Source organism: Chlorocebus sabaeus, chromosome 4 (assembly GCF_047675955.1).
Source record: "Chlorocebus sabaeus isolate Y175 chromosome 4, mChlSab1.0.hap1, whole genome shotgun sequence".
Taxonomy (NCBI): Eukaryota; Metazoa; Chordata; class Mammalia; order Primates; family Cercopithecidae; genus Chlorocebus; species Chlorocebus sabaeus.
The window spans coordinates 74588587-74603938 of record NC_132907.1 but is presented as its reverse complement, the minus strand read 5'-3'; the positions used below and the strand labels follow the sequence as shown (position 1 = coordinate 74603938).

Genomic DNA, 15352 nt, shown 5'->3' with positions numbered 1-15352 from the left:
TTGCCTGAATTTCCCTCCCTTTTCCAAAAAGTTTTGTTTCTGTTTCTTAGATTAAAATTTTAAGAAATATGCATCATAAAATATTTTTAATAATAAAATATTTTTCCTCTTGGTTTATTCCAAAATCAGCAATTTTAACGATACTTTTCTTGTGCTACTTTCAAGGATGGAAAGCATACAGAAAAAGGATATGACTGAACTAATTTACGCTCCCATCTACCACGGAAAAGTGTTCCTATTTCTCTGCATCCTCTCCCGCATCTGTTGTTTCCTGACTTTTTAATGACTGCCATTCTACCTGGCGTCAGATGGTATTTCATTGTGGTTTTGATTTGCATTTCTCCAATGACCAGTGATGATGTGCTTTTTTTCATATATTTGTTGCCTGTATAAATTTCTTCTTTTGAGAAATGTGTTCATATCCTTTGCCCACTTTTTGATGGGGTTGTTTTTTTCTGGCAAATTTGTTAAAGTTCTTTGTACATTCTGGATACTAACCCTTTGTCAGATGGATAGATAGCAAACATTTTCTCCCATTCTGTAGGTGGACTGTTCACTCTGATGATAGTTTCTTTTGCTGTGCAGAAGCTCTTTAGTGTAATTAGATCACATTTGTCAATTTTGGCTTTTATTGTCATTGCTTTTGGTGTTTTAGTCATGAAGTCTTTGCCCATGCCTACATCCTGAATGTTATTGCACAGGTTTTCTTCTTGGGTTTTTATGGTTATAGGTCTTACATTTAAGTCTTTAACCCATCTTGAGTTAATATTTGTATAAGGTGTAAGGTGATTCCTCAAGAATCTAGAACCAGAAATACCATTTGACCCAGCAATCTCATTATTGGGTATATACCCAAAGGATTATAAATCATTCTACTATAAAGACACTTGCACACGCATGCTTATTGCAGCACTGTTCACAATAGCAAAGACTTGGAACCATTCCAAATGCCCATCAATGATAAATTGGATAAAGAAAATGTGGCACATTTATACCAGGGAATGCTATGCAGCCATAAAAGAAGGATGAGTTCATGCCCTTTGCAAGGACATGGATGAAGCTGGAAACCATCATTCTCAGCAAACTAATACAGGAACAGAAAACCAAACACCGTATGTTCTCACTCGTAAGTAGGGGTTGAATAATGAGAACACATGGACACAGGGAGGGGAATATCACACACCGGGGCCTGTTTAGGGGTCGTGGGGTAGGGGAGGAATAGCATTAGGAGAAATACCTAATGTAGATGATGGGTTGATGGGTGCAGCAAACTACCATGGCACGTGTATACCTATGTAACAAACCCGCATGTTCTGCACATGTATCCCAAAACTTAAAGGTACAATTTTTTTAATAAAAAGGATTTTGAAGTTCATAACCCAAATAAATTTCTACTAATCTATTATGTTTTGATGTTATTACATTTTTAAAAATGTATTTTATGAAATACTTGGTAGGAAAAAAAGCATACAATGAAGATAGATCTTTTGTCTCATTTTAATATGCATATGAGAATATGATACAATTGTTTTAGATCTTTTTTTTCTGTTCTATATTCTAACTCCACAGTTCCTGCCTTGTATAGAAAATGCAGCTGTAACCCAGTCCCTGTTGGACAAGGGGTGGAACAGATGGCTTGTGATCCTGTACTGCCTACACATTAGGGAAGCACCAAGGCTTAGATGGAATACTATTTTTTTTAGTACTAACAGTGCTAAAGTGAGAATAAATCATCAATCAGGGGGATGGAAGCCACTGAGCCTGCAGTCACGGAGATTCTACTGCTGTGCTTGCTGTTTCTCCCATAGGTCTTGAATAAACTGAAGTGCAGTTGCTTCCAAAGACCAGTAATTAATCAGAAGGTCTCTCCAATTTCCAGTTTGTTCTCAACCCTAGAGCCTAGATGACACACGTTTAAACTCTTCCATGTTACTGACCACATAATTTCCTGAACAGTATGATCAGCCATTAAATTTTCTTGTCTGCATTTTTAAGAGAAAGGGAATTTGACCTGAAATTACTGATCATTTTGTCAACTTAATTCCATTGTGATTTTTTTTTCAGAGTCTATATATCCAGTGCATACTTCATCTATATTTAAAAGATATCAATATTTTTATGAAATTTAACTTTGGGGGTTGGAAAAATATTCATATGCTATTAAAGGTTAACTTAAATAAGAGTACATCCCTAAAAATTAACAGAAAATATTAGATATTTTCTACTATTTAATTATGATATTAGAAAATGTGTGTGATATTTTCTTGATAGAGCATCTTCTTTTTAGCCACATGTGCAGGAGCAATATATGAAAATAGCAGTAAATATCAGTGTACCAATAAGTGACATGTGAATTCCAATATACCTTCAAGGTAATAAAGAAAAAATTACTTACTTAATTGTGTGTTCCATTAAGTCTTTCCAATTTACAACAGAGAAAAGAAAAAGTAATATGCTTGTTATGAATATTCAATCTTGTATGTATGGGCCAATGTTTAAAGAGGTATAATATGATGAATAATGTTTCCTTTTTACAATTATTATTTTGAGCTCTCTAGTATAAGTAGTAGTTTCTATAGCATAATTTGCTCTACAACATCATTTGCTTCATATGTCTATCTCTTCAAATATTTCTCCAACATCAGCTCATCTTACCCCACAATTTCTCAGGATAGGAAAAACAGCAAAACAAACAAAAACTTACCTTTCCAACATACTGAGGATCTGGTCCCATATGTTCTTCTAAAACAAAGAACTGATTCCATACCCATCCCCTTTTGGGACGATGGTGGACTTCGGTTTCACCTTCAATGTGTTTGGTTTGGTTTCTCGTCACCTTGATGGAGCTGTGGTGAGCAGTTCCATAACACCTCTGCACAAAACAGAGACACACTAGGACTGGACAGATGCAAGATGTGCTCGTAATTTTCATTGTAAGATAACTTTCCAGTTCACAGTTTTCCTTCTTTTCCTTGTCAGCTACAAATGCTTACTGGGCATTCAAGAAAGAAGCCAGAGCATCTTTAGGAAGGACAGTCCAAAGTAAATTGTTTAGCGTGTCCATGATTTAGCTGTCCATCAGGGAAAGGTCAGATCATATTTACATTCTGAACCACTTGGAAAAATCAAAGCTGTAGTTGTCTGATTCCAACTCTTCACAGTAGTTGAACACAAGCAACCATTTTCAACCTAATGGAAAGAGAAAATTATCTGTGTTACAAAACATGTTTTTTTTTAACTATTTGCTCTGAATACAAATGATATATTTTGCAATGTGATACTGATAGGCAAAGAACATACGCAAATTCTTTAGGACACATCCAGCAACCTATACACCTATATGTCTACATGCATTTTTACATGAACCTTCCTGTTTGTTCCATTAATTCTCAATTACAAATGTATGTATAATTCTTGTTTTTGTTAGACATAATACAATGTGTTATATATAATACACATCAATTACCTACTGTATGAGACTCATCAAACTTTGACAAAATATCCCAAGGCCTGAAAAATTGTCACAGACCATAACAGCAATCAAATAGGTACTTAAAGTGCTCAGTAAGTAAAATGGAAGAAAATAAGAGAATAAAGAAAAAGGTGGCTGAAAAAAAATGAATGCAAGTGAAAATCACTCCAGGCTTGGGGAACAGATTGGACGAGTTGAGTGTGAGTAAGAATGCCAATTTGGCTGAATTATAAATTGTGTAAATTTTGATAGGTCCTGCATATCTACCCGGCGTATGGACTTCACACACTGACAAGGCAGATTTTCAAGCTAGGGAATTACATTACTAGGCTTGATTTCTAGTACACATGATTCTAGCAATTATCTAAAGACAAGATTTAAAAAAGGAAAAAAAAATAGTGGCAAATAAACAGAGGAAAAATGTTTCGATTTTTTAAATAAAAAACTAAATAAACGTTGAAGACATGAGTGTAAGTTATACTATGATCGGGCAACAAAGTAAAACATGAAAAACATTTCTGCAAAACTAATGACAGGATTTGGGAGAGACACGAATGACTGAAATTTGGGCCAGGCACGGTAGCTCACAACTGTAATCCAAGCACTTTGGAAGGTTCATCCAGGCAGATCACTTGAGGTCAGGAGTTTGAGGCCAGCCTGGCCAACATGGTGAAACCCTGTCGCTACTAAAAATACAAAACTAGGTGGGCGTGGTGGTGCATGCCTGTAATCCCAGCTACTCGAGAGGCTGAGGCAGGAGAATCACTTGAACCTAGGAGATGGGTGTTGCAGTGAGCGGAGATTGTACCATTGTACTCCTGCCTGGGCAACAAGAATGAAACTCTGTCTCAAAAAACTACAATAAAATAAAAAGAATGACTGAAATTATAAGCTTATTTAAAGCATATAAATTTTGCATCAAGTTTTGCTGTACTGTTACATATGTGTGTTTGAATATGTGTTTAGGAAGGTTACATTGTTTCAAGAATTTGGCTATTTCATTTAGTAAAAAATATTAAATAAATTACTTTCTCATTGCATGCAATTCATCCCTGCACATCAGCACAAACTGAAATGTAGATCTGAATAAATAACAAATTGACATGACAGTATAATTAATTTATAATACCGAAAACAAATAATCAGTTACAGCATGATTCTCTTACACAGTTGAGGACAGATTTGGTCACGAAGGGAAAAAAGTCACATGAGACTCAAGAGCAGGGCATTTTTCTCTGAGTATTTCTTTCCATAAATGAGGGTTAATAATAGTGCTTACTTCACCTTTGTGCTAGAATTGTATAGGATGAGAAGAATTGGAATTTCATTTTTATCATTTGACAAATATAAAATTTACCTTTTTAAATATTTTCTGAAAGCAAAGGTATTCTTCCCTCTAGCTTAAATCAAAACAACTTCAAAACTCTCCTAAAATATAAGAGAGAGCAATACTATTCTAGCCCCAACATGGCAAGAGCACTGGAAAGAGTCAGAAATCACAGGTTTTATTTTCTGACAGTTTACTTACTATATGAATTTATGTGAACCATCTCATTTTTTTCAGTCTCACTGTCCTCATTTATTAAAATTTGTGACTGGAATAACTGTATTTAATATTCTTTCCAGCATTTGTAATACATTATTTGAATAAGTTTATATTAAACTTTTTATTTCCCAAGAGATTCTTAATTTTCAAATCATGACTTTCCCAAAAAAAAAAAAAAAAGAAACTTTGTCTAGTTTTTCTTCTTAGAAGCCAAGTTGTTGAAGATATAGAAGGTGGTGTATTTTAATACTTTCACACCATTTGGTGTGATTTTCAAATAAAATTAACATCTTTGCCCTTCATGCTACGTTGTTTAACAAAGCATAATTTATGAGTACAAGGTGAAGAAAGTGGCTTTTGTAATGCATTACAGATATGTAAAATGAATGTTTTCTTTACAATACTGATTGTGAGTCATTCCAAAAATATATAAATGCATTTTGATCTACATATGCTTTATATGTTTATGAATCTCTATTATGACAATTATGAAAAGAGATAGATATATACTGTGCTATGGAATAAAAGAGCAAATGTAAACATCACTACAGTGCTTATGGAGATAATTTTATTTACTATATAATAAGAGGACAAAACTTCAAATATAAAATTTTTTTGCATTACTGCAAGAAATCCACCTCTGCATAGGTTAGAAAAAATTGAAATGCAAATAGTAAGAAAATAAACCACTGATTGAGACCAATACAATAGAAATATGTGGTAGACATTTTCCATTTTATGACTGAGCAGTGTTCAAAGACCCTTCTGTTTTCATGGAAGATTCCAATATGTGAATTCTGATAAACCGAGCCCTAACTTTCACCACTAATCACTTAGGCATCGATATGGTCTGGCTCTGTGTCCCCACCTAACTCTCCTCTTGAATTGTAATCTGAACTGTAATTCCCATTTTGGCAAAGGGATCTCATGGGAGGTGACTGTATCATGGGTGCTGTTCCCTCATGCTGTTCTCTTGACAGTGAGTGAGTTATCACAAGACCTGATGGTTGTATAAGGGGATCTTCCCCCTTCACTCTGCACTTCTCTCTCCTGTTGCCTTGTGGAGAAGAACATGTTTGCTTCCCCTTTTGCCATGACTGTAAGTTTCCTGAGGCCTCCCCGGCCATGTGGAACTGTGAGTCAATTAAACCTCCTCGCTTTATAAATTGCCCAGTCTTGGGTATTTCTTTACAGCAGCATGAAAATGAACTAATACATTTTTACCAGTAGAGTGGGGTGCTGCTATAAAGATACCCAAAAATGTGGAAGTGACTTTGGAATTGGATAACAGGAAGAAGTGGGAACAGTTTGGAGGGCTCAGAAGACACTAGGAAGATGTGGGAAAGTTTGGAACTTCCTAGACACTTGTTGAATGGTTTTGACCCAAATACTGATAATAGATAATTATGTGGATAATAAAGTCCAGATTGAGGTGGTCTCAGATAGACATCAGGAATTTTTTGGGAACTGGAGAAAAGATCACTCTTGCTATGTTTTAACAAAAAGACTGGTACCATTTTGTCTGTGTACTAGAGATCTGCGGAACTCTGAATTTGAGAGAGATGGTCTGACATTGGAACTTATGTTTAAAAGGGAAGCAGAGCATAAAACGTTGGAAAATTTGCAGCCTGATAATGTGATAGAAAAGAAAAACTCATTTTATGGAGAGAAATTCAAGCCAGCTGCAGAAATTTGCATAAGTAACAAGGAGCCAAATGTAATTCACCAAGACAATGGGGAAAATGTCTCCAGGGCATGTCGGAGACCTTCATGGCAGCCCCTCCCATCAGAGGCCCAGAGTCCTAGAAGGGAAAAAATGGTTTCCTGGGGCAGTCCCAGCGCCTTGCTGTTTTGTGCAGTCTTGAGACTTGGTGCCCTGCGTCCCAGCCATGGGTAAAAGAGACCACAGTACAGCTCAGCTTGTTACTTCAGAGGGTGCAGGCACCAAGCCTTCCACCAAGTGCTTGGAAGCACCAAATAGCTTCTACATGGTGTTGGGCTTGCGGATGCACAGAAATGAAGAACTGAGGTTTGGGAATCTCCACCTAGATTTCAGAGGATGTATAGAAACACCTGGATGGCTAGCAGAAGTTTATTGCAAGGGTGGAGCCCTCATGGAGAAACTCCATTAGAGCAGTGCAGAAGGGAAATGTGGAGTCGGACCCCCACATAAAGTCCCCACTGGGGCATTGCCTAGTGGAGCTGTGAGATGAGAGCCACCATCTTCCAGAACCTGGAATGGTAGATCTACTAACAGCTTGCACTGTGCATCTGAAAAAGCTGAAGACTTTCAATGTCAGCTGTGAAAGCAGCCAGAGCAGGGGCTTGCATCCTAAAAAGCCACAGGTGTGGACTGCCCTAGGCCATGGGATCCCACCCTTTGCATCAGTCTGCCCTGCATGTGAGAAATGGAGTCAAAGGAGATTATTTTGGAGCTTTAAGATTTAATGACTATCACACTTGAGTTTGGACTTGCATGGGGCCTGTAGCTCCTTTGTTTTGGCCAGTTTCTCCCATTGGAGAAGAATTCTAAGATTAATTCTTATTCAAAAATGTTCCCATTTCAGGGAGCATTTATCCAATGCCTATATCCCCATTGTATCTATGATGTAACTAACTAGCTTTTGATTTTTATAGGCTCCTAGGTGGAAGTGACTTGTCTTGTCTCAGATGAGACTTTGGACGTGGAGTTTTGAGTTAATTCTGGGAAGAATTAAGATTTTTGAGGGACTGTAGGGAAGGCACATTTTTGTTTTGAAATGTGAGAAAGACAAGGTTTGCGAGGGGTCAAGAGTGGAATAATATGGTCTGGCTCTGTGTTCTCACCCAAATCTCATCTTGAATTCTAATCCGAATTGTAATCCCCATTTTTGGGGAGGGACCTCATGGGAGGTGATTGGATCCTGGGGGCTAGTACCCCACGCTCTTCTCACGACAAGAGTTGTCATGAGATCTGATGATTTTATAAGGGGCTCTTTCCCCTTTGTTCTGCAATTCTCTCTCCTGTAGCCTTGTGAAAAGGGGCATGTTTGTTTCCCCTTCCACCATGATTGTGTTTCCTGAGGCTTCCTTAGCTTTGTGGAACAGTGAGTCAAATAAAGCTCTCTCTTTTATAAAATACCCAGTGTTGAGTATTGTGTGAAAATGGACTAATACAGGCACCAAATACTTTCTTTCTACATCCTTTCATTAGAAATTTCATCAATGACATATGCACATAAATGATATGCTCAAATGATGGAAAGATGTAGGAACAGTTGAGAAATTTTCCACAGCAGTGGCAATTATTTCAAGACCCAAGTATAGCTGTGGTGAGTTCTGCAGAAATGACAGACAGAATACAGTGGCATAAATTAAAAGAGTTCTAGCTACACTGTTCTCGTGCCAAGTACTTGACATTCTTTCTAACTGTCTAAATTCCATTGTTTCCTACTTCTCCCTAAAGCTGATTCGTAAACACCCTCAAGAATTCAATTGCTATGCAATACAATTCAAACAAATTTATTTGCTGTTTTTTATGTCCAGAGTTGACTTCTGGTGTTTGAAGAAAAGAACCTTCTCTAATAAAAAGCATTACTATTGTAATAATCCAAAAAATAAGTTGTTTCCAAATAATGCATTATGTGAAATAATTTATAATATAGACCTCTGCTTTCTGCTAAGTACTGAATGTAAGTGATTCAACACTGCTTTCTGAGACTCATCGCTTTCCTCTGTAACTATTCTCTTTCATTAGTAAAGTTAATAAAACTGTACTGCAAGATAAGAGATGTGACCTCAACTGTTCGTTTATTGGAACACTGTCACACTTGTATTGGCACTTTATTTTCTAAGTTTCACATTTCTCATTTATAAATCAAGGGCTTTCAGCTGGGTGCAGTGGCTCATGCCTGTAATCCCAGCACTTTGGGAAGCTGAGCCAGACATATCAGTTGAAGTCAGGGGTTCAAGATGAGCCTGGCCAACATGGCAAAATCCTGTCTCTACTAAAATTACAAAAATTAGCGGGCATGGTGATGCATGCCTGTAATCCCAGCTATTTGGGAGGCTGAGGCAGAAGAAACCCTTGAACCCGGGAGGAAGAGGTTGCAGTGAGCCGAAACTGCTTCCCTGCTCTCCAGCCTGGGGGACAGAGCAAGACTCTGTCTCTAAATAAATAAATGATAGCTAGCTAGCTAGCTAGATAGATGATTGATAGATAGAGTAAATCAAGGGTTTTTGTTGAATTATGTTTAAGCCTGTTCACTTTCCTAAATCTTTGTATTTATTATTTAATAACTGTATCACTTTCAAATGACTTTCTTTAGTTTGCTGAATTACTCAAATCACTGAAGATTATATCATCAGCTATACATAGCTCTTCAGTACAGTCATTCCTTCAGAGAGTTCTGAGGAAATACCATTCTCAACAATAAAAATAATTCTCATATGTACCCCAAATGTTATTGCTTGTCCCTAGGGTCTTTGACTGAATTTTGTTACCTAGTTGGTTCTTAATTCATAAACCCTACACTCCAAGGAGGTCTAAAGAATATTTTCTACTAGCTTTTAAAAACAGTTTTCCTTTGTTCTTTTCGTTGATTTAAAAATTGTCAGTGTAAAACATATTCTGGCTACATTACTTCATGAATGGATCATTCCATTCTCCATATGGGTGGGATGACATAAGATATCATTTCTCATGTTCAACATAGAATTATAATTGCCATTAAAAATCTAAAATGTAGTATTATGTGTTGTTGGTAGGGATATTATCTGGTTTTGTGTAGAGCAAGCCTAGCTTAAATAGAAAATGTCAAAGAAGATACACTCTGATAGAAAGATCTTATTTTTTGAAATGACTTTCATTATGGGATATATAAGGACCTCTTACGTGGAGAAGAACATGCCAAGAGATCACGAGGCTCATACACAGAAACTAACTTGTCAACTGTCAAAATGTAGATCTATCAGATGATAAGGCTGTTTTTCTGGAGAAGATGACTCACTTTGAAAATAGTAGAACTTACTTTCTCCAGGATGAATAATTATTTAAAGTTATCATACTGTCAGACAGATTTAAATATATAAAATTTTCATTATTATTGATTGCTGGGGTACTTACATAAGGTGAAAGTTACAGGTATTGAATAAAAGCTCAGGGTTTTTTTTTTCCAGGTTTAACAAATAATTAACTATTTGCTACCTAACCATACATGTTTTTCATCCTCAGAATGTTAACCTATATACCTGTTCTCTAAATGCTTAAAATTGTCTTTGAATTTGTGGTTACAGGCATAACTGCTATTGATGGCAAGACACATCTTCAGGTATAGGTCTGACCTTGAGGCTATGGTTTCCATTATTTTGGTATCTAATGATTAGCAGTAACAGTATCGTTCTATCATTCTAAGATTAATTCTTATTGAATTTCCAATGGCATTGGCTTCTGAATTTTTGTTTTGCCTTATTGTCTTTTATTCTCAAATTTTACAATTTTTCTCTATAGCTTTGTGTAATCTCAAGCAACAATTCATCAGTTTAATAATTAATTTTATTCTTCTCCATCTGTGTCCCTTGGCTTAAGTATCTCTGGCTTACTGTTAAAATGCAGATATCCATAAACCACAGGGAACTGTAGAGAGTCTCATCTAAATTAGTTGCAAGCATTATTTCCAGACTGATTTCCAAATCTGTATGTTCAATTTCATTTTGACCATTTCAAGATACTCTTACAACCTTAGGGTTTTGATTAATTTGGGTAAAATAAATTACATTTGTTGAAAGCAGATATATATATATATATATATATGCATATATAGATATACATATGCATGCATACATATATATATAACAGCTAAATATATTTAAAATTATATTAAGATATGGTTTATCTGAAAGATAATAAAATGTTAAAACAATAAATAAATCACAAAGCATGAACTTTTGCATATTGTGTTTTCCTGTTGGAAATATTCATTTAAGTTTTATGGAGATAGCAATGAAAAGAATGCATGTGCATGCGCAGGCATTACTTTCTGGCATGGTTAATTCAACTACGTTTTCCTTGAAAACTGTAGTCTGCAAACTCCATTTAATTTAATATATCCTCCAAGGTCTAAAAAGGATTCTCAGTTTGGGGAGGTAATTCTCTTTGGGTCTTTTGCATTTCTGCACATCTTCTGGACAAGAGGTATTGACAGTTTTATTGCATAATTTTTTTTGGTACAACAAACAGCCTTGGAAGACAAAGATAGAACCTTTCTGGGGGACAGAGGGCAGATTTGTTTTCTGGCTAGATTATAAAGATAACGTCTTCCTCCAAGACAAAGCTGGGGAAAGTTTGCTAGCAGATCCTGTAAATACTTAGGATTCTAAAGCTCAGAGTTCCTCAGATGTCACCTACGTAGACTGTGTGTGTGACATATATCTGGGCTGCTTTATGCTACTTCATAGGATGTGAGAAGAAAGGAGAATTTATGCTGTCTATTGTGCGATGGGGAATAAAATCTTCTGTCTGTGACCCAGTAGTCTCGTATCTTTTGCCAGCATCTATAAAACTATGGCAGCCTAACTTGTTAGCTTGCAGCTAGGGTAAAATCTCAAATTCTGCACTTGAAAGTTCAGGTAACACAACTCAGTGTAACTGGTTTTTTCCTCTAAATTACATTAGCATGTATCTAATCCTTTCTCACTATTGCAGATCACCATTCTGATTATTTCTATAGGTAATATTTTATTTTTCTTTTGTATCAGAATTTTTTTTCAGTTCTCACACCATGCCTGGTGTATTTTCCATCTCATGCATTGGCCATTAAAGTGTCTTTTATATTGTGGCCAATAAGTAAACACTTGTTGAATGAAAGAGTAAGTACATGGGAAACAGACAAATCAATTTAAGATTTGTGTAGCTAGAGTGGTGTTAGGATACAAAATTTTAACTCTCCCTTTTAAATCTATTCTTGAGCTACATATAATATTACCACCTCCCTGCTTGAAGTTTCCCAATTTTTTAAATAATTTCCAAGATAGAACTCTAAATCTTTTATATGAAATTCACAGCCTTTCAATATTTGACTCCTTTCTACTTCCCCACTCATCAGTGTTTATCCAGGAAATATCGTGGCCTGCTCTTAACTTTCTATGCTTACAGTTTCCTAACTATGCCTTCATCTCCAGCCCTTTATGCACTTGAATAAGCTCTTTTTTCTAAGTAAAAAGTTCATGTATCTCTTGTAATGACTAGCCATTACATTACCACTCCCCAAGCGAATCTTCAGAGCTCATCCAATCTGTTTCCAAGGTTCCTGTTCTCTCTCTATGGTCCCATGGATCACATGATATGGCACTAATTCATTTACTTGTTTGTCTTTCAAACTAGACTGTAACTCTCTGCCAAAGTTTAACTCTAATGTCAATATGTTCAGTGATTAGCAAAGACTGGTGTTCATGGTCAAGACTAAATTGAATGAGCAAAGAAACTCATGCTTGTATTGGTATAAGTTTTGAATTTCCCATTTATTACTTACGTGACTTTGGGTAAATTTTCTCGTATGTAAAAATGGGTCTAATAACCTCACTAAATCTTTGGAATAATTAATCAAAATTAATTAGGGGGGTCAAGAATACCTGGATGGCTCAGTCAAAATATACCACGAGTCCTGGAAAAATAAAAGTCAAAGTACCTCCCTTAAGTAAGTGATATGGTTTGGATCTGTGTCCCCACCCAAATCTCATATTGAATTGTAATCCCCAGTGTTGGAGGTGGGGTCTGGTGGGAGGTGATTTGGTCATGGGACTGGTTTCTCACAAATGGTTTAGTATCATCCTCTTGGAACTGCCCTCACAAAAAAAAGTGAGTTCTCCTGAGATCTGATTGTTTAAAAGTGTGCAGCACCTCCCCGCCTCTCTCTTGCTCCTGCTTTTTCCATGTGATGTGCCTACTCTTTACCTTCCACCATGATTGGAAGTTTCCTAAGACAGTTTCAGAAACAGATGGTGCCATGCTCCCTGTATAGCCTGAAGAGTCAATTAAACCCATTATTTTTATAAGTAATCCAGTCTTGGGCATTTCTTCACAGTAATGCAAGAATGACCTATTACCGTAAGAGTAGCCTGCTCTTTGCAAGAGATATAATGTTACATGCATCATTTATGTGTGTTTGTTATTTTTGTTTTTAATTCTTTGAATTATTCCATGACCTGGATACAAAGAAACTATCTTAACTATAATTTAGATGTATATTTTTTAAAAGAAACTAAAAATGATTAAGAGACAGTATTCATTAACATCTTGGTAATATTTAACACTGTACATTTCTTCTTAGTAAGGGCTAATGGTTTGTATTCATGTAATGTCCAGTATATATATAATTTTAAAATGTTTATCACATAAGTTTTGAAAACATTTTTGGAAACACACATTTTACAAAGTAACCACATTAATGCAGGCCTCAAATTGATGTATACCCACAGATAAATTCAATATTAGGTATAATAAGAAACCGACAATGAAATTGAAATAATTTAGTTTTTCTCTAGAGTGTATTCTTTAATAATGTATACAGGGGCCGGGCGCGGTGGCTCAAGCCTGTAATCCCAGCACTTTGGGAGGCCGAGACGGGCGGATCACGAGGTCAGGAGATCGAGACCATCCTAGCTAACTCGGTGAAACCCCGTCTCTACCAAAAAATACAAAAACCTAGCCGGGCGAGATGGCGGGCGCCTGTAGTCCCAGCTACTCCGGAGGCTGAGGCAGGAGAATGGCGTAAACCCGGGAGGCGGAGCTTGCAGTGAGCTGAGATCCGGCCACTGCACTCCAGCCTGGGCGACAAAGCAAGACTCCGTCTCAAAAAAAAAAAAATAATGTATACAGTATACTAGCTTACCTTTCCTATAAAACTAGGAATATGATTCCCCTCTTTTGGGATATATCATTTTTCTTAATTTATAAAGAAACTTGATGGCTTCCTTAAAATATAATACTTAATATCATTATTCATATTTGTAAGAAAATTGTGTTAAATTTTTCAGCATGCCATACATATTCCAGAGTTACACATGAAATACTGAGTGAGACCAACTTAGAAGTTAAAAGTATGTTATAAGTAGTTTTTCTTAAAAATGTAACTCCACAGGAGTCACATGCAGTGTAACTCTGAGACATTGCACTCCTACATTGCAACTAATGGGTACGTTTGATAAAATGTTCCAAAAAGAAAAAGACATGGGTGGTGTTTTTATAAATACATGTAAAATAATAGCTTTAAATGGTCTGATTATTCGTTGTTCTTTATTTTTCTATTCAGGTTCAACTTTACCTTCCACCATTACACTCATACACTTGTTAATATTGTCCACTGTGAGACCACACAGTAAGCCTATTTTATCGACTCAACAACACTTCTAACCTAGGACTATGCCATTATATGCCATCTACATGATGAAGAAAGTCAAACACATCTAAACTGGTACCACCACAATTTCACAATCTCTAACCTTGAATTGTTCTCAGTGTTCTTTTATCCTATTGTACCACATAAACTACATCATCCATGCCATGTTTTCAATTAGAACCCATTTCTCAATTTTAATAAACCACACTTAAACATCTTAACATGAGAAACAAAACATTTTATCATAAGTTATATCCTCTTAAAATCTCATAATCTAGATGCTGAATAATTATAGTACTTAGAACACATAACGTTTGATCACATGCCACTGCATATTATTTGCCTCTTCCGAGATGCCTCTCACAAGTTTAACGCCTGAAAATTTTTCTTATTCTTTAAGCAAAATACCATTTTTTTATTTCCTCAAATTTGAATCCTTACCATGATACGTGTGTTAAATACTCCCTTTTCTGTGCACCCATAACCCATTGTAAACACTTGATTTTGTCTTCCAAAATTTCATCAAATTTTTTTCTCAAACTACACTATGTGCAGGTTCACTAATAATCAATCCCAAAGGGGGATTTCCACTGTGCATGGGATAGCAAAGACTGTCTCTATGCCAACCACCAGGAACAGGAGTCTGAAAGTTTCCAACCCTAGTATCCTGGGCTGCAGTTTTACCAATTGCCTGAGTCCCGTGAGACAGAACATACACACAATAAGTTATATGAAATGGATTTATTACTTGGAGATACTCAGCAGGAAGCAGCAGAACTCTGGGATTCATTGTGAGCTAGTCCACAAAGGCTCAGGAAAGCTATCTGGGGTGGATGGAGTCTTGACTCCCTTGTGCTCCATCGCAACTGAGGGACTTTGAAGGAAGTCAGACCCTCTTGGGTTGAATGCCTCAGGGGGCCATGTGACATACTGGACTAAACTTTGAAGGGAATTCTGCTT

The 15352-nt window shown here is 36.3% G+C and overlaps 1 protein-coding gene across 7 annotated transcripts in view; it reads right to left on the bottom strand.

Annotated features, from left to right (window-relative positions):
- Positions 1-15352, bottom strand: part of CDH18 (cadherin 18) — a 1112094-nt gene that overhangs the window by 358534 nt on the left and 738208 nt on the right. For all 7 annotated transcript variants that reach the window (XM_073014822.1, XM_073014825.1, XM_073014827.1 and 4 more), the window contains one exon: positions 2705-3189. In XM_073014822.1, the coding sequence (XP_072870923.1) occupies positions 2705-2932 (228 nt within the window). In that variant the 5' untranslated portion in view covers positions 2933-3189. The remainder of the gene's footprint in view (positions 1-2704; positions 3190-15352) is intronic.